General features: G+C 36.6%; 1 protein-coding gene across 3 annotated transcripts in view; it reads left to right on the top strand.

Annotated features, from left to right (window-relative positions):
• CBLB (Cbl proto-oncogene B) overlaps window positions 1–20,443 on the top strand; it is a 127,220-nt gene that overhangs the window by 59,239 nt on the left and 47,538 nt on the right. For all 3 annotated transcript variants that reach the window (XM_059837094.1, XM_059837085.1, XM_059837103.1), the window contains exons 4-5: window positions 7,766–7,912; window positions 18,638–18,794. In XM_059837094.1, the coding sequence (XP_059693077.1) occupies window positions 7,766–7,912; window positions 18,638–18,794 (304 nt within the window). The remainder of the gene's footprint in view (window positions 1–7,765; window positions 7,913–18,637; window positions 18,795–20,443) is intronic.

Below are 20,443 nucleotides of genomic sequence, written 5' to 3'. Positions count from 1 at the left end.
ATTAATTCAGCTTTTCATAGACTGGGTTTACTGTTGTTCCTGGGGAATTCTGTGACAACTTCATTTTCATTTATACATACAGATATTAGGCTTTAGATTTAATTCAGTGTTCAGTTAAATAATATTGGACCAGTATACACAAAGATGTCTATGGGAGAAGGTTGGAGAAAGCAAGCAGCTCTTGAACAACGTGTTGTTACTGATGAGTGGAACCATAGTGCAAAAGCAATGGACTGTTTAAAAGTAGAAAATAAAACTAAACAGCCAGTGTCCAGCTGGGTTTGTGTACGTGTTAGATTAGGGATGTTAAATCATGTATTTTGTATAGATGGTCTAGTAGGTCCATTGAAAGTCTTGGTAGTTAAATCAATAAGTCTGTTAGCTCTTAGTTTATGTTGCTACTTAAAATGTTATAGGATTGACTATCCTTCACAAAGTATTTGTACTTGTAAATATTCAGATCAGTTTCATGCAAATTGCTTTCAGAGTAGCATTCTCTAGAGGGTTTTTTTTTTTTTTTTGTAACCTCCATCCTCCTGCATAAGTAATTAGAGATAATAATTATGGGGAAAATTATTAAAGCTTTAGCTTGTCAACACACGTCTCTATTTTTGATGACTCACATTTTGCTTTAAGCAGACTGTGTTTCCTTTGTTACTTCTTACTCCTGCCAGCACTCCTTAGGTTTTCATTTCATGGTTACATTTGTTACCTCATATACCAGAGGGCTATGAGAAAAGAAATTAAAATGGTTTAGGAGTACCTTGAGACATTTATCTGTGTGGATAAATGCCCCTTGGACAGAGCTGGAAGTAATAAAATTTTCAAAACTGGGACTGTCAAGCCTAAAGCCCAGCTAACAAGAACTGTTCATGGTTGTTGCTGCATGGAGCATTTGTTTAGCAAAAAGCAAACATAGTCCTTGGATAGAACTTTGCTGAAGAGATATTGGTGGCACAGTGGCATGCCAGTTCACAAATGAAAGAACAGTGAGAAGACAGACTCATCAGTTTGTAGAGTATTACAGATTGGCAAAAACCCTGGCCTTCTTCCTTCCTCTGTGTTTATATTCCACTTTCTTTAACCCAAAGTCTGCCGTGTCTTCTTTTTGGTATCCATTGTAAATAGCACAGACTTGTCACATATTCCTTGTATCTGTCACAAAGAAGCTGATGAAGACCATTCAAGGAAGGATGCTGCTTTCCTACCCGTAATAAACCCAGCTCCTCCAGGGCTCAAAGAAATGTAATAGTTGCCTCCAGTTAGTTTCTTACAATTTTAAACTAGGAGGGTTTTTTTGGGTTGTTTTTTTGTTGGGTTTGTTTTTGGTTTTGTTTTTTTTTTTTTTTTTTGCTTAATATATGATAAATTTAGTTATTGGCTGAATCTTGCTGTGCTTAAGGCAGGTTTTTAGGTTTTGTTTGTGGAGCAGCTTACAGATGAGGAATACTACCACACATCAAAGTTTAGTTGTATGTGTTCCTTCCATGAGTCAGTGGCACAAGTAGGAAATAGAGCTCATGATTATTCTTAGTCCCAGGGACATTTCATCCCAAGAATAGGCTCATATACTTTGGTCCCTGAACAATACCCTGTCCTTATATAGCTTTTAAAAATAATCATTGCACAGAAGCAGGGTTGATCTGATTGCCAAATATGATGGTAGGCATTTTTTGTCTCTGCAAGCTTGTTGACAGGAACCTTTGTTTTCCTTTGCTTCCTCTGAAGTGTTAAGGAATACTCCATTGTTCAGATTATCTGACTGCATTCTGCACCTGTAGATTTCTAAAAAAGAAGTGCTTGGGTTTTTGTTTTGTTGGTTTTTTTCTTGTGTAAGTGTTATTAGGTTTTTTTTTGCCAGGGGAGGGGACTTTTCTTTGTTGTGGGGTTGTTTTGGGGTTTTTTTTGGTAGGTTTTCTTACTAATTCTTTTTCCTATGTTTCCTGTCACTGAGAAGGGAAGTTCTATATGAGGAAGGGGGATGAATGAGTCAGGGTAGTACTGGATTATCAAGAGTGAACCACTATCAGCATGTATAATTTTTAGTCTTTTCCCTATGTCTTCTGGAGATCTTAAAGAATTCACATATTTCTTCAGATTTTTTTCTCTTCTGTGTTTTGTCCTGGACTTAGTGCATTCCTATTAGAGTCACTTATCAGTAGCTAATAGCAGAAGTATCATCTGTCAAGGGATTTTATGAGCAGCTATGATTGTCTTCATGGTGGCAAAATAAAAATGGGAAATAATTTGTAAAGAGCTTATTTCACACAATGGAAATCGGAGTCACAAAACATAAATTCTGAACTCTGGGAGAATGGAGTAACCGAGCTTAGAACACAGGTCTTCATTTCCCTCTTTTATACGTGAATCAGAAGGCTCTATTCTGTTTGTTTGGGTTAGTAACATGTATTTTGTAGAATCCTTGTGTTCTACCACAATTGAGCATATGGATCAGAGATCTGTTTTGAATAGAACTAATTAAGTGAAATGAGCTCTGTACATATGCTTTGGATTTTGAGGCTTTAATATTTGGGGGGGATGGATTTTTAGAAGTCAAAATAAACAATTCACCTTATGAAATTCATATTTCAAACTTTCTTTCATCTTGGTTCCTATGCAGTTATGATTTGCAGTTTTGCCAGCTAAGAGAGCTGTCTTTAAGTGATTATTCTATAAAATTATTATAGAGGAATTATCTGTTATTTAGGAATAGTTTGGTGTATTTTTGTGAAAGTTCTATCTGGAAAATATTCTTAGGTGCCAAACAGATTTTATTCTAACTCTAAAGACTGTTTTTCCATGCCAGGTGATTGAGTTATATATTATGAGTTGAAAAGTTGGTGTATTGCTTATTACAGCAGGTGATTGTTTAACAAAGTGTATCAATGTGGATGAAGAAAGATTAAACACTTACTAGATGCAATGAAGAAGGAAATCCAGCAATAAACTAATTTTTGGAATGACATAAATAACTGCAGAGATATGCATTCATACTTCTTTTCCAAACTGGAGGGGTTTTTTTCAGAAATATTTGTAGCTGTAAAATATTTTTTTTTCATGGGCATAATAATGCATAGACATGAAAGCAGAAATTATATATACATGTAGAGTGGAGGTAGATATACATATTTTTAAGTTTTTGCAGGAGTAACAAGTAATTTCTGTTAAAATGACTTTGTCTTGGTTATTGTCTGTGACATCCAATAATTCTGAAGGACCAGGGCACAGATGGATGCTTTGGTTTGTGTATTTCTGCACAGGCTGGATCTGCCGTGTGGTTTGGTTCAGGGCTCTCCAAGTTTGGAGCCCTCTGAGCATTTTGTTCTGTTTATCCATGTCCTGCAGTAAATGCAGGGCTCAGGTGTTCTTTTCACCTCATAATTAAAGCCAGTGGCAGAAAGGAAGTGACACTGCCTAATTCCCTGTCCAGTCCTGTTTGCTGGACCATACTGCCTTCCAGCAAGTAAAATTAACTTCATGCAGTGATTACAAAGTTGACACAGCCAAAACTGATCTATGCTATTGCATGTTGATCATGCTTTACTTCATTTTTCAGTAGATCCAGGAGGGCAGGACTGCTTTCAGACCTCCTGCTACTCAGCTGCTGCTGCTGCTGCTGTTTTGGTTTGGCTGGGATGTCATAGTATCTCCATTATCAAGCCCTGTTTTCACATAGCATATGACTGGTATTTAAAAAGTCCTTCAAATATTAAATCTTTGCAGTAGTCTCTAGCCTGACCTCACTCCTGACAGTTGAAGAGAAAATTGATTTAGAATATAGTAATTTGCTGAGAAGTGAAGAAACCCAAAATTCTTGTCTTCAGGCTTTGCTCTCTGTTTAGAAATCTTGCTGATGAGGTATAACCTCAAAAGAAATAAAAAAATGCATCTTTCTCATTAACCAAAATATGTTTACTGATTCAGTAGATCTTTACAAGTTTATGTGAAATAAAAATTGTATCTTAGGTGTTCTGGGGTTGATTCAGACCATGTTGGTTCTTCAGTAGGTCTGACATGGGCAAAGATGATTGGCAACAAACCATAGACTATGACTGACAAAATGGTACTTCAGAAATCATGTTCTGCATTGGATTTGACCTGTATGGCATTAATTTGACTCAGTGAAAGGAAGGTAGCAAAAATCTGAGCTTGAATTATAGGAAAAACATCATCTAGGAGGTGTTGAGTATGTTTCAAGTAATATGGATGAGACCTACACTGTGTGTTACATAAAATGCTGTTGATATAACATCATTGAGTGTTAAAATATTGTTATATTTTACCACAGTAGCTATTATATACTGGCAAATGATCATCTTCGTTCACTTTTGTATAAAGCAGTGTTGTTTGATTTTAATTTCAGGAAGTTAAGGTTTTTCTCATCAGCATGAACTCCCTTCTCTGCAGAGATAAAATGTCTGTGCTCTGTTCCACAGCTAAGGAAAGAAGTGCCACCTCTAACCAGCCCCGGGTTGCCAGCAAAAGTATATTATAATTTTAAAGCCTGAAGGCTGGCTGCTGAGGCATTAAAACCACTATTTGTGTATAATTTGGATGTTGATTTTTTGAGCTGTAGCTTCAATGTGATCCCTTAGGATACCTCCCCTGCTGGAATCCAGTGAGTCAAAGGGTCTCTGGAGCATATCTCTTTCTGCTCAGCTCTTCTGCTCCACCAGACTGCCAGTGCAGTTGTCCCTTTGCCACTGCATCAGTCTTTGCTATGACCTGGAGAAGAAAGCCTTTGTTACTGCAAGAGATGCAGACTGGGTTCTTTACAGTTTCATGGTGGCAATGAGACCTAAAATAGGTGCTCGGATGGAATGATTCTAATGGTTTGAATGGTTTGGCTTCCATTAGAATTGTTCACTAAATTGCCAAACCTTGATGGTTTTAGTTGTTGTTTTTTCAAATGTCTTAAACTTATGAATGGAAAGTAAGATGGAAAAACTTATGAATGGAGAGTAAGATAGAAAATGTTTGACACGGCTCCATCCCTTCATATGTGTGAAGGATGGGAACCATCCTAGGTTGAAAAATGCAGCTACACAGGGCTGCCAGGTCTGATAAAGTGGAATACATGCTTCCTGAGGTGTTCTGGGAAAGCCCTCCCCAAGGCAGGAAAAGTACATTGCTGAAATAGATAGATATCTTCAGGCAAGTGAAATGCCCAGAGAGGGAGAGTCGTTGGCCCACCCCAGTGCCATTAACTCTGCACCATAATTGTTGCAAACAGTTTCTGAAATCAGTGAGCTTTGTATCTTTGCCTTAAGAAGGGACTGAGATCTGGTATCACATAAGCATATCTGAACAAAAATGGTGCAATTTGTGCTTTTCAGTTCTAAAGAAAAAATATGTTAAGTGAAAAATTGAGGAATGATTTATCATGGCTTTTTGATACCAAAGAAGGACTTGAGATAATGATCTCATGGAGTAGGAATCAAAATTAAAGAGAAAAAAAACATATGTCCTGCATATAAATTACCAGGAGTTTGTCTTCTCTTGCTGTTTGTACATGCTGTGATATATGTTCAAGCACAGACAAGCTTCTAGTTGGTTTCAAGTTTCACCTTTGCCATCAGATGAAAAGAAGCTGTCTCAGATGTTAAATTTTTTTTTCTTGTTTATACAAATGCAAACAAAAAATAATTTTACTTTTTTCCTTTTCTTCTGATTTTGTATACTGGAACAGAAGTGCACAGATGCACTTAGTGACTGGCGCTGCTCTAAGAGGGAAGGAAGAGGCTTTGTGATTTAGATGGAGCCATTTGGGTGGTGTCTCTCCTGTGCATTTGCTGCCCACATTCTAGCAGCTGCTGGTTCTGGCCATGCCCTGTGCAGCTGTGACCAGCAGGCAGTGCTTCTGCAGGGAGAGACACATGCTGCCCTGCGGGCAAGGAAGTCCCCAGATGGCATCTCTGTGTGACTTCATCCCTTAACTCAGCACAGGGCTCAAGCCTCAGGGATCCAGCAAGCTCACTAGGAGAATTTGTACCTGAAAAGAGCCCCTGCAGCACAGCACATTAATGTGGGACACTGATTGTGCCAGGCAAGGCAGAGCTCTGCTCAAACTCGCACCGAGTCGTGTTCCTATCTGTCCCAAGTACAGAAAGCTTCTTGTTTAATCTTTGGTTTAGGGCAGACCGAGGAAGCCATGTGAAAAAAGCTGTTGCTTGCTCCTCTGCATCAGGCTTAAGTTCTAAGGAGTAAAATAATAAAGAATACATGGGTGTTATTAAAATACAAAGGAAATAGGAAGGGGGGATAGCAAGGAACTATTGAGCATTATAATTATAGACATCTGATTTTGCTGAAGGAATTAGAGGACTCTGAATGACTTAGCCTTATAGCCATTCTTAATCTTCAGGGAAGGGAGAGTGTATTCATTGGGGATTGCCTTGTTTGTTTTAAATTACTTATGTTTTTACAATAACTGTGTCATCATTTTCTTGGTAGTAAAACCTATAGTAAATCTGCAACAAAGCTTCCACAGAAATCTCTATTATGGAGTTAAAAAATGTAGTTGAAATAATTACCACCTCAGTACTAAATTGAACGTTCTTTTAGGAAGACCCCAGGAAATATGTTCAACTAAAATAAATATGTATCTTAATGTTTCCATGTGTCAAGGAACTTAAGAATAAGTTTGAATTTATTTAAAATACTGTCTTTAAACAGATGGTAAATTACATGATTGATAAGCATTTTAAGCATGTGTGGTTTTCATTAAATTGCTTGAGTCATTTTTATGTAATACCTGATATGGTTAAAGCTGAACCGGCTTGACATATATAGGGCACTTCTAACACATTAAAATACTCCAGTAGAATTCACAAGAATACAAATCCTTCATCAGAAACTGCTTGGTCTACTCTATTTTGTATATTAGCTTGGGAAATGGCCTTTTTTTTCGTGCAAGGAGCATCAAGGAATCTCCAGGTACAAGCTCTCATAAAGTTTCCTCCTTCTCTCTTTTCTCCTCTCATCACCATTTCCCACAGAGATGGGATCAGAGATGGGATTTCTGTGCCAAAAGCCAAGTAATTTTTGATTAACTGATACAAGCCTGGAAAATGTATGGAAATGAGAAAATAGCAAAAAAGCTTGATTTTTTTTGTTTTTTGTTTACAAGTTAGATTTTTGTTTATGATTTGCTAGTGAAAGCAAATTTTAACTAGAGACCATTTGAAAGGAGAAAAAGAAGTAGATACACTAAGAGAAAGCTAAAAAAATAAAAATAATAAAACTATCATAGGAAAAATTAGTAAATCTAGTTCTATGCTGTCTTTATATTTCTAGAAACCTGGAATGAAACAGGTTTGTTGTCATATACAAAACTATAATTTTAGATTTTTGAGTGTGATGTGGAGTAGTTTTTTAGTTTTCTTTGTTGGTTGTCTTTTTTATTTTTTATGTATAAGCTGTCTAATTAGTATAAATTCTTGCTTCTGCAATGAATAAATGAAATAGAAACACAGAAGCGTAATGCACAAGAAGTGTATCTGAATATGCAGTTGAGAACTCAAATTTGTTCTGTTTCCAAAAAGTGGTTTTATATTCATGGAGACTTATAATAAATATGTCCTCAGAAGTCCATAGAAACACAAACCACTGATGTGTTTTTCTTTGTTTTCAGTTGAAAGCTCTGTGTTCTTGTGTCACACAGACTGTTACACAAATACATGGGACATGTGAAATACTGAAAGATTTGTTAATTTTTTTTAATTCTAAGGATTTGATGTGATTTTTTTTCCTATTATATCTGCAGGAGAAACCTTACAAAGCTGTCTCTCATCTTCAGCCACATGTTAGCAGAAATCAAGGCTATCTTTCCAAATGGACAATTCCAGGGTGATAACTTTCGCATCACCAAAGCTGATGCTGCAGATTTCTGGAGAAAATTCTTTGGAGATAAGTAAGTAACCTTTGTAAAATCCTCAGTTCTTTCTAAACATAAGCATTAAAAGAATGAACTTTTCAAAAATCCAAAAAAGGATTGGTGGGTGTTTTGAAGATAATTTCTCATCTAGGTCTTTAAATTGGCTGAAATTGCTGAGTTCATTGTTAGCAGGTTTTTTTTCCAATGCTATAATTTGCTCAAAGGTAGTTTTCTGGAGGGTGCTTAAGTTCAGCCTTACTGCAAGAAGTTTATTTGTTCCATTATAGGGTGAAGATAGTACATTGCTTTCACAAAGTATATGTCAAATAATGTCCTTTCATACTAAATATGTATATATACATTCTACAAATGAAAACTCTAAAGTCTGAATTAGGAACTTGATATTAGTTTCATGGACAGTATGTTTCCTTGCCTTTGTAAGTATGACAGTATTTGGTGAAATGAAGTGTGTGAAATGTAGATATGCGATTTAATCCATGTGAAATGTAAAAGTAGGCATATGTGGGACTTTTGGTTTGTTTCTGAAGAAAAAATATCCATTTTGAATACACAGATATGCTAGTAGATGTTCAGCTTGTTCTCTTTCTCATGTGTAATGTTTATAAGTGTAACAGTGACATAAGAGGAATGCCAGAGGCAATAGGTTGGTGTATTTTTCATTATAACAGAGCAGTCATTATGGTCATCAGCTCTGGTATCTTGCACAATGTAGGCAGAATAATTTCTGCAATAATCTGTTGCGTCTTCTGAGCATAAACAGCTCTTTAAAGTAAGTAATTTTTTATTTAGAATACAGCGTAGTAGGTTGGCACTTTTGCAAATCAATTCTGTTCAGTGTGAATTTGCAAGTTTCACTTCCATGGATTTTTTTGTTAGTCTAAACACACTCACTGTTAGCTTTCCTCTTTCTGGGTTCATGGTGGTGTTTTCTGGTGATTTCTTTCCCATGTAAGTAATGTCAGAGTATGATGAAGTTGCTGTATCAGTCCTCTGTTTTGTTAGAGAAAAGGAATTTAACCGTGTTCCATGTTACCCATTTTAATGTGAATTTAATTTTCAAAATAACTTCAAAAGTTCAGCTAAAGTTTTCTGAAGGATTAACTTAAGTGACATATAGAGTTCTCTATCAGACAAGGCTTTTCAAAAACATGTCAGTCAAGAAAAGAAAAACAGGATCTTTGATAAAATGACTAATGATCATGTTTGTTCAGCATTGCTATTTTTTCTTCCTCTTTTTTTCCCCCTTGCTTAGGAACTCTCAGAATTTAAATTTCCTTGTGGTACTTCTCTTTTCCTGTTTGGCTCTGTCCTTGAATGACCTTTAGCAGATGTCTTGATTGCAAATTGCATTTCTGTCATTGGGATTTACAGCTCTCCTCCTCTGCAAGCTGCTCTTTCTTTCTATCATTTCCTCAGCTCCCCTATTCTCTATGCTGTCTCTTTGGGATTCTCCACTGACTTCTACTGTCTGTGGGAGTTTCAAGAGATTTCCTTCAAGTTTCCTTCCAATGGTCCGGTCCTGCCAATTTCCATTGGGAGATGACACAATGGGTAGGTGTTTGAGGTGTCAGACAGTGGGATACTGTAACATATTAGTAAGTTTTTATCAGAACAAGGTTGGCAAGGAGAATCTTTCAACTGCATTGTTTCATCTGAACAACTCAGCTCTGCCCTTGTCTTTTTCTTACACATATTTAATCTCTTCTCACTCATCTCCTGGACCTCTTATTTCTAAAACCTTTTATGGCCCCAGAACCCTTGCCATGCCTTTTCTAGGTTTCATTTTTTTCCTGCTTATTTAAATTTCTATATAGAATGCAACTTAAATATGAACCTTCAGCACAAACCCTCTGACTTTCTCTGCTTTCCCCTGTGTACTTTGATAGGGTTTTTTTTGGTTTTGGGGTTTTTTGTTTTGTTGTTTTTTTAGGGAGGGTGACTGGATATATGGGTTTTGTTGGCTTTTTGCCTAAAACATCAATTTATCAAAAATGTCTAAGAATCAAGGCAGTTTGGTGACATGCAGTTAAACATATGTATCTTTGGTTTTGTAGCGTAGCCTGACATTTTTTTGGAGTTATTTCTGGTCAGATGCTTTACTTTCAGATCAAGTAAATAAGCCCAGTTACTGGTGCTCTCAGCTCTTCTCCAATAAAGTGAGGCTGGTTTTGATGCCTGACTTCTAAGCAAGGAGCAGTAGATCTGTGCTTGGCAGCCTTGCCATTACCTCAGGTTTAGTTAACTGTGCTTAAGTAACTATAAAACATGTAACAGCACATATGTCAAACAAACAGATGAGAAAAAAGTTTATTTGGCATTATGCTTAATCTCTTTGTTATACAAAATGCCTGAAGCATTTTTAAACATTAATTATTTTCTAATCCTTTTAGAAGTATATGGCAGATATAGCTGTAAGCCACATCCTTTACAATGGACCTGTTGTGACAATTTAGTTTGCAAATATGCTGGTATCACTTCCCTAAAAGCAAAGCCTGCATAAAGGTTTTGCAAATTACTCATAATACCTTTCTCCAACCTGGCCACCTAAAGGTAGGCCCCTAGGACTTTCTGACCCCCAAGTCTATTTAGGCAGTGCAGGGAGGAACTTGACTGTGTGTTCCCTGGCTGTAGCTCTGTTTGCAGGGCAAGCCTGGACCCCTCACTTATTTCTGAACAGCAGCCCTTACTTTGGGTTACTGACTAATGCTGCTCAAGATTAGGGCATAAATAAAAAGTTGTGCTGGATCTTGGCTTCTGATGGTAAACTGTAGTACAAAAAATATTTCTATTGCAGTTTGATCTGATTGGAAGGAGGGAATTTGAAGTATTAGATTAATTTGTGATTTTTTTCAACATAGTATTATCATAAAAACCTTCCTGTTTTTAAAAATAATGAATTGGATGCTTTTTTTATCGAATCAACTTTTTGCACTCATTTCTTTCTGAAATAATACATCTTTTAATCTTTATTTTGAAATATTTTAAATAGCAAGAAGGTCACCAATAGTAATTTATATTTTTAAGCTGACTGTTTGGCTTTCAGTTTTTGTAAATGTGACCTACACTTCCTTTTACAGAAAGCAACATGTTGCAGTTTGCTGAAGACTGAAATACAATACATACAGTTTTCATGTGTCCAGTTTTTATGAAAAAAAAAAAAAAAAATTGGTTTTTTTTACTGCTCTTTTCCAGTGAATGGGGAAGTTTTAATTTTGTTGGTTACATTTGTCTGTCTGAGCACTTGTTGCAAAATTGTGCAGCTGCAACTAAGTTTATTTATCCTGTTACTAATAAGTGTCATAGTCTGCAATCTTTCTTTTTGTGTTTAGAGCTAGTCGAGTGTAAATTTGTGTGGCTTCAAACTCATGAGCAAAATAAATGGCTGGGCTCTTTGGATCATACATCCAGCTGCTCTTTGGATTTCTCTTGAAAACACTCTGTGTAGAACTGAGTGTACAGTGTGTACACTGTGTGTAGACTGAGTGTAGAACTCAGCAAGCAATTTGAATGGCTCCCTCAGAGCAAAGTGCTGAGATAACAACATATTCTTGGCCTTCGAATACCTTCTCAGCTTTCACTTTTATGGTACACCCCTAAAAAACTTCTAGACAATGCCAGTCGTTGGAGAAGCTCATCTGGGAGAGAATGCTTTGTGAGAGCAGCAGATACATCAGTAATGGAAATCATCAGCCCTCACACAGGCAGAAAGTGTAAAAGGAGCACACAGTCAGAGCCTTTACAATTGTGAGGTTTTTCCAGTATTGCGCATTTCAGAGGAGAAGAGGAGACCTTGGAAGTTATAGGATATTTGGAAGGGATCTGGATGCACAATGCAGGGTTTAGAAGTGTAATGGGAGGATTGATAAATCAAGGTGGGAGATAGAGATTTTGATTGTTTGGGTGGAAGAAGGGTGCTAATAAAGAAGGAAAAACTGGAGGTATTGATTTCTCTGCAAGGATGAAGTAAAACATGTATCCAAATTAGGGGGTAGGTGAGGGGTCAGCAGTATTCAATAGAAGGCCCAGGATTATTTTGGTGTTTGGATTTTGTCAAGGAAGCTGACAGAGAAAAGATATCAGGGAGATGGGGAATAGACTGTTTGGATTTGCTTTCTGAAAACAAAAATCAGGAATGAGTGAGAACATTCCAAAGGCTGAATGCCTGGAATAGGTTGTTTCTGGCATTTTCACAGGCTATTTGGAAAAAGAGAGCTTCTTAAAGAAGGAGCTGACTGAAAGAGAACTAAGAAATAAATTGGCACGAGCTTTATCTATAGCAAGAAAGAACTTGATAATGTCAAAAGCAGGAAAGTGGTGAAGTTAAGACGCTATTTTTTTGAATTTGTAGTGATTGGTGGAGTACAATGATTGGAGCAAGTGGTTTCGGTGGAGTGAATCTTCACCCCTGGTTCACCATTTTAGTTGTGCTGAAGCAAGTGCTAGTTACCCGTACAGCTGAGCAGTAATGTTCAGTGCAACTGTGAAACTGTGAGGCATGCAATCAGCAGTTATATTTGTTTACAGATACTTTAGTAACCCCCCTCCAGTGGGTTGTAAATATGCATATAAAACACAATCTGATAGCATCTTCATTACCAACATGTTATTACTCCATAATGCTTGATGAGAATTTCCCTTGATTTCTCACTCATTTTAATAGCACCTTACATCTTCTAAAGTTTTTTTTTTTTTCCTGAGTAGAAATGTGCAAAATGCCACAGAGAGCAATCCTGAACTGAGAAGGAGAGTAGGCAAGATGACCTAACAGATCTTTCAGCTTCTGAATTTGAAAACTACAGAAGTCATGCAGGGCTTGGTAACTATTAAAATTTGTTACACAAATTTGTGATTTGTGGCTGTCTTCATGTTGCAGAATGAATCAGCAGCAAAATGTTAATATTCTTAGATTTTCATTTTTTCAATAGATCTACCATTTATTTAACTTTTAAGCTTTTCATTCTTTACTGGGAAACTTTTAAAATGTTAAGGCATTTTTGTTATTGTTTTCAGGTAAATTGATTTCCCACCTTTTAGCTGCTGAGGAAATAGAAATTCTTTCACTGTTGGGATCAAATACATTACTATTTTAATGTTCCTGTACTTTTTTCCAGATGAGATCTGACATGTATTTATTTTTTATTGGAATTTATGAAAAAAAGTGGCTGTTGATTTCTCTACAGCAGTTAAACAGTGCATTTCAAATTGATATTCTAAACTTTGAGTAGCTGTGGTTCTGCTGTGGTCAGTGCTTTTTGGCTCAGGATCGAGCAGACACAGCCTCAGTGGTTTGGGTTCACAGAAGAAGCAGTAAAACAGGCAGACCACAATGCACAGCTTATCTGACAGTTAAATGTTTTCAAGTTCAGGAGACCTCAGATAAGCTAAGTTTTCACACCTTATTAATCCCCTTAATTTATTACTTGATTTTCTGTTCTTGTGGCTGATAGTGCCCAAGAGCCCCATTACTGCCTAAACAGTGTAAAAATACAATCTGAAGAGTTGGTCCTGGCCCAAAGAGCTTCAAATCCGAGTATGAACTGAAGTGTAAGAGGAGTGCAAGATGAAAAAGTTTGAATAAGACAACAGGTAACGTTATAAAGAAGTGCAAGTCAGTAGAAAGTTGCAAGACAGGATTAGAAAATGGAAAAGAGCAGTCTTCACAGCTGTTCTGGGTAACTAAGAATAAGGTAAAATGGCATGTACAAAAGATGAAAGTTCTCATCCTTGGCACATGAGATTGGGAGACAGGAGAACACATTCTTCATGGATAGGCAGGAGAGGCAAATTTTTAATTACAAAAGGATGTGCAAAAGCATGAGTGTGCTTTGGGTTTGTGGTTAGAGATCAGAATTGAAAATATAGAGAAGTGTATCCCTTTGGGGACACTTGGGGATTGCAGAGTTCCTGTAAGTCTCAAGGAACTTGCTGTCTCTCTAGCAACGTCCAGTTACACAGCTTTGGAAGTGGCTTTTTTTTTTCTTTGGTGGTATATTTTCTCCATTTCCTAAGGCTGATTTTCTCTCTTTTACCTTCTCTGTTCTCATTAGATTCATCTGTATTTGTTGGGAATGATGTCACTATTTAGCAATTGTACTGGCATGATATAGGAGAATTCCTTTTTACCCTTAGGACTGAACTTCTCAAGCCTTCTGCGTGTCAATTATTTGCTTTGCAGTTCAGAAGCAGTGGAAACATGTGGCCTCTCACTTAAAACTGAAGCAGCAGTCTTAAGAAAATGCTCTTTTCAGTGGTGATAAGTCAAAATCCACATTGCTCACTGCTGACTTAACAAAGAATGTTGTTTCTATCTGGGTCAGTATTTGCTTGAATATTTTTGAGATTGCTCTGGAAACAGTAAAGGCCTTTTCATGGTGCATTTTTTGGCAGCATTTGAGAGAGTTGCTTGCAGACAAAAATGTTCACTGTAAGTTATACAGGTACATGTTTACCTCCCTAGACATTCTTGTGGTCTGCTCTGGTTCAAATGGAAGCAGTGTCACTTGACATTCCAGGATAGCTGCATCTCTGCAGTTTTACTCAAGTGCTGTACTCTTCATGCTCGGGAAATATATGCTTCATCTCCAGGTTTATTTTAATGTCTTTTGCTTTTTAATAATGTAACAACATTTGGGGAGTTTAAGAAAATCCCACGTGCACATGATCAGGGCAGGAGTGAAGAGAGGACCTAAATTCCTCTGCTAAATTGCTTGAAAATCACATGCTAGACACTAATCCTTTTCCCTTAAGCATATGGAAATTGTATGGGTGGTGTTTAAAACACTGTATTTGAGATAATAGAGTCATACTTTGCTTTGATGTGTGCCAACAATAGTAAATAGATACCATTCTATATAACAGTGTTTTTAAAATCTTGTATTTCAGTTAGAACACTTTAGAATTCATTGCTTTTCAAATATACTTGCTAGATGTACTATAGCAGAAGAAAGGGAGAGAAGTAGTGTCATTTAGAGAGGCCTGTGGAGAAATGGCTTATTTTAGTGTTTTTGAAAGGAGAAATGGCTTATTTTAGGGTTTTTGACAGGACTTTTTAAGAAAACAATCACAGGGTAAATACCAAGATCCAGATAGTTTTGTTGGTTTGAGAGATGCACAGAAAGCCTCTTAAGGAAATATTTTTCAGGATAATTTGTTTTATTTTGTTTTCTTTCCTTGAATTGTCATGGGCTTGCTTCTACTCTAATGATGAGGAAAGGTGGTACGAGGACATGTTGTGTACAAATCGTTTCCTAAAAGATTGGTAGAGATTTGAATTTCCTTGGAAAAGGTCCTTCTATTCTTTTACTGCAGTACATCATGTACACTGTGGCTTTCTTCATATTTTTGTTTCCTTCTAATATTATATCTCTGAAGATTTTTGAACTGATAGAGGGTTGCAATAAATTGACATGGAGCACAGTAACAGTATGCACGTGTAATTTAGTCTGATTTTTCTTTTCCTCAAATTGTATCATAAAAAGAGAAATTGTTGCCAAAGCTCTGGGTATATCTGTTTGTAATGTGTGCATATGCATATGCAGTGCTGTAAAATTTGGGCATCAAACCTTTGAGGGACGTACAGTCACTGTTTAGTACCATCCTCTCCTGTGAGAGACTCCCCAGAACATTGTCTCAGCTGGAGTCAGTCATGGGCACTTCTTCTACAAGGGATAGCTTATGTAACTACAATTAAATACCTGAAATACTGAGACCTGCACTTCCTCAGCCCAATTCTGTAGACAACTAATGTTACCAGGATATCAAATCATGTCTGTCTGATGAGCCAAGGCAGAGCTGACTGACTCATCTCCTAGACAAGTGTCCACAGGTTCAGCCTAATCGCATGAGGCATGTGGAGGATATCTGCCAGCCTCTAGTGCAAGGTATCATTAGGACCCGATGCAAAAAATATTACAAAGATCCCTGAAAATATTTATAGGAGATGCCTTCTGTGGTTCAGGAGCTGAATATGGCAGGCAGTGGTTTCATTGTAAACAGGATTTAATTTTTTTCTTTCTATAAGGACAGGTGTTTTATACATGTAAACATATGTATATATTTAAATAACAATCTAAACATGCTATTAACTAGAACAGTCCCAATCTCAACCTTGGTCCTGTTCTCTTTCCCCTTCCACTGTCTCTGCCACCAACCAAAACCCAAATTAAAATAACTCTTTAGACTCGAGTCATGAACAGGGTGCCTTCAAAGGCTGTGTATCCCCTAAAACACAAGAAAGCAAGAGCAGTGAAATGTTAATTCAGAAAGAAACCCAACTTGCCAGTCATCTCTGAAAGCTTCTTTCATGCTTGTGACCCCTCCCAGATCTCTGCCAGAGGACCTGTTTCTCAGGGTGCCTGAAAGGTCACCGGGTTTCAGTGATGTAGGAGCAGGAGGGGAGGACACTGCACCAACCTTCACCTTGTGAACCCTCAGTAACACCTGCATTTAGTGGGTGTGTGCTGTCTGCAAGGTCTCAAAGAGCTCGGCATATGTGTGGGTAAACTGGAGAGAGACACTGGGGGAGAAACTGGTGCTGTTTCAAAGGATTTAGGAATGATAACTCTAAAAAATAGCTGCTGAGAAATAGGAGTTAACAGGTTTCAACAACCAATTCACACCTTTATTTAAAGAAAGCAGAAGATAAAAGACCTATCCCACAAAGCTGCAGAGAAAAAAACTTGCTGAATTTAGTGTTTAAATTTGGGCCACCAAGCACTTGTTCTTGGAGAAATCCCAAAAAATAACTTTAGATGTTATTTCATTAGCTAATCACTCATTTTCCAGCATCTGGTTTCTGTCTTAGCCAAAGTACTAGCCAACAGAGCTCTAAAAAACATACTCTCCTGAAGACTTTTGTTTTCTGTGTTGCTTGTGGAGTTTTGGGGGTGCAGGGTGTTAGTGAATAGATAGCCAAAGATCCTACTTATTATTTGCATCTAGGAAACTGTCTTGTGCAAGGCACGAAAAGCCAGTTGTTAAGGTGTAGTATGGATGTGATCATATCTGATAAATGCTCTACTGTTTTTTTGTTTTAGGGTTATTGCCTTAACCTTTAAAAAAACTCAAAGCAATAAAATTAATACCTCCCCTGCAAAGAAAGCCCCAACAAATAACAACCAAACAAAAAGTTCACAAAACCCACAGCCAACCCTGAAACTTTTCTAACCCCATTTCAGCATGATCCCAGTGTTGTAACCATTTAGAATAAAATAAATAAAGAAAATCAGAAAACATTTTGGAGCCATGGTTACAGGAGCTAAATAAGCAGTAGGTGCTTGAACTAAGACAACTTTCACACCACAAAAGCACTGACTTTTCTGGTTTTTTTTCTTTGGTCTGAATTTAATGCAATGTTTTATTCTCTCTTTACCCTAATGAAAATTTGATCTGCATTCTTTCATAAATGGCATCTGATGTGGTATCTCTCTTCAGCTCTTTGTGGTTTCCTGTTTTTCATACACAGATGAAAGTATCTGCTGAGATCTATTAAACTTCCCATTTTGTCATTTATAACTTTCTCAATACAAGCCTGCATGTAACAAGTGGATTTCTTTGCATTTTTAAATGCAGTGAATATCTTATGCAATAGAAATACAGGAGTGTATCTTTAGTTGTACTTCAAATTACTGCTTCTTTTAATTTAGGATAACTGCATGGTATTTTTTATACAGGACCAACTTAATACAGTTGGTTTCTCCCCATCATACCAAGTAATTTATATTTCTGCATGAGAAAATACTTAGAAAAACTAAGGCAGTTTGAACCAATAAAATTTACAGGAAATATTTCTGAATTTGTGAGGCCTATGTATTTTGTTGATTTAGCAGTTATTAACAAAATATTACTGTGGATGTATGAGATGTTGTCCTGAATAATTATGCATTGGTTATATTTTGGTTAATTAAAATGTTTTAAAAATATCATGTAATCTCAATGTGTGGCAGAACATTTTTAAGAGGCGTTAAGACTTGGCAAAATTTTGACTTGGCGCTAATGACACAGGAAGAATTGCTGTTATTGAGAGTGATAAGGTGGAGCACATTCAAGTGATCAACCTCATGCCAGTTTCCAAATACAAGTACTCGGCTGGTAAAATAACTAACCTGCATTATCTTCAACTGTGCAAACAGAAACTGAATCTGACAGAACATGGCTCTCTGTGTTAGAAAGGATAATTCTAATTTCCTGTCTATTAAAGTTAATGTAACTGTCATGGCTTATGGCAGGGCTTGGACCACTCTTAGTGGTATCTGGTTGATTGCTGTCATGTTACTTGACCACTGTTCAAGAGCTTTAGCTTTAACAAAAATCACATAATTGTAGATATTAAATTGATACTTATCCTTCTGGGAAGGAAGGCTGTGAAGAAAGGATTTCTTTTACAAGCATAGAGCAGGCCCTTTACATTATCTCTGAAAGGATGTGAGATTGTTTGCAACACCTGCTTAGTAGGGTATTTTGGTTTCTGCACCATTCTTTTGTGGTGGTCCTAAGGAAGCTTGAATATTTATCATTGTGAAATAAATGATATTCAGCTGTGTTTAAAGGAAGGTAAGCTGTGCTTGTATTTGCTTAGGCTGCTTTCAGAAAACTTAATTTGTAGGGGTTTTTTTCCTCTGTAGAGAAACCAAATTAATGTTACAGTTCACTCCTTTAATAGTTCAGTTTTGATGTCTAAATGAGGTATCAAGTCTTAAATATGTTATTTCATTGAATTTATTCTTTCTACCTGTTTAACAGAACTATAGTGCCATGGAAGGTGTTCAGGCAGTGCCTTCATGAAGTTCATCAGATTAGCTCTGGTTTGGAAGCAATGGCTCTTAAATCTACTATTGACTTGACCTGCAATGACTACATTTCAATTTTTGAATTTGATATCTTCACTAGATTATTTCAGGTAAGATTTGAAAATTATAGATAGCTGTGTGAATTTGAGATGCTTAGTGCCCTGAAGCAAGGAAGCAGATTTTTTTAAAAACTGAAAGAACTAAAACATTGCGGATTAGAAATAAATTGTGAATTTCTTTTAGTCCTTCAGAGGTGTTAGAGGCAGCAACACACACCTCTGAAAAACTGAAAGCATCCAGCAACACCTGCTTCATTTCTGCACACATCTAGTATTATTATATTATAATAGCTTTTTGCTGCTTAGTTATTTTTCACTATTTTTAAATATATTCCTAGAAATGTAGACCTCTTAATAACCAGAGTTTTAGTTGTGTTTTTTGTTGTGCATTTGTAGCTACATATATGAGGTGTGTCTGCAAATTCATAAGGACAGTTACGTATTACTTTCTTTAGGCTAAATGTAGGCCTAACTCTTTTATTTATGAACATATTTTTGCCATTAATGCTTATTTACAACAAGGAACTATATTTGGGAATAGCATTAATTGTTCTACTATTTATCTGAAATAAGCTTTTCATGTATGTTATGGGTCTATTTTAACCTCATGTCTCTTCTACAAAACATACTTTAGGTATTTTAGTTAATATAGAAGACTATACTGGTTTGCATACATATTAGATGTTTCTGAAATTTATCGCTTTGGATATTTATTTTGTATATGAAACTATTGAGAGATACAACCATTTATTTGGTTGTACAGTGGTAAACTAGTACAGAACCACAAGTTGCACTAGGGAAGTTTTAGACTGGACATTAGGAAAAGTGTCTTCACTGAAAGGATTATCAAGTATTTAGGGACATGATTTAGTGGGGACTCAGCAGTGCTGGGTTAACAGTTGGACTCAATGATCTTTAAGGTCCTTTTCCAACCTATAAGAATTTATCATTATTCTTTAGCCTGATGGAGATATGTTCAAAATATCAACTTTACATAAAACCCTGGGTTGATGTTTGTTCTGTTTTCCACATTGTAATGTGCTAATTGTTGCTTAGATGTCCTACTTTTGCTGTTATGGGAAAGGGTGCCATTATGAAGTTAATAGTAAAATCTGGCAGGAGGGGGTTAATGATTTTAGTATATAGAGTTTTGATTTTGATTATTTCTTCTCCATTCTGAGTCAAAACATTGTCACAAATGTTGCAAATAGTTGCAAATGGTAATGGTGTCAGTAATCTCTTTTTAACTGACCCACAAATATTGGTCACTTATTTTCTTTGTGAGGCCGCTGCTGGTTTGATTCATTACTGTGCCCCGTGCTAGAAGAAGGGGATCAGCAGTATTGATACATGTAAAGAGAGATGACTGGTAAGGGTTAAGAGTTTTAATTCAGCAAAGAAGCAGAGAGATATGTTTTGCCAAACAGATTAGGTGCAAAAGCTGCGTAACTGTTGAACTGAACTTGCACTGAACTTGGTCTGAGAACTTCTCCCAGGAGGTTACATTTTACTTCTCTAGTTTTTAAACAGCTTCTGTAACTGTGTGTACACCCACTGAGAGAAAATCCCAATTAAGTAATCAAAAAACTGTTTTGCCAACTGTGGGTTATGTTACAGAAAAGCTGCATTTGTAAGGGTGTTTATTCACAGAAGAAAGCACTACTCTGCTTTATGGAGATCCTGTGAAAGTGAAGTTGCTC

The sequence above is a fragment of the Haemorhous mexicanus genome, chromosome 2 (assembly GCF_027477595.1).
Source record: "Haemorhous mexicanus isolate bHaeMex1 chromosome 2, bHaeMex1.pri, whole genome shotgun sequence".
Classification (NCBI taxonomy): Eukaryota; Metazoa; Chordata; class Aves; order Passeriformes; family Fringillidae; genus Haemorhous; species Haemorhous mexicanus.
The sequence above is the reverse complement of the archived record's forward strand: the minus strand, read 5'-3'. Positions and strand labels throughout refer to the sequence as shown.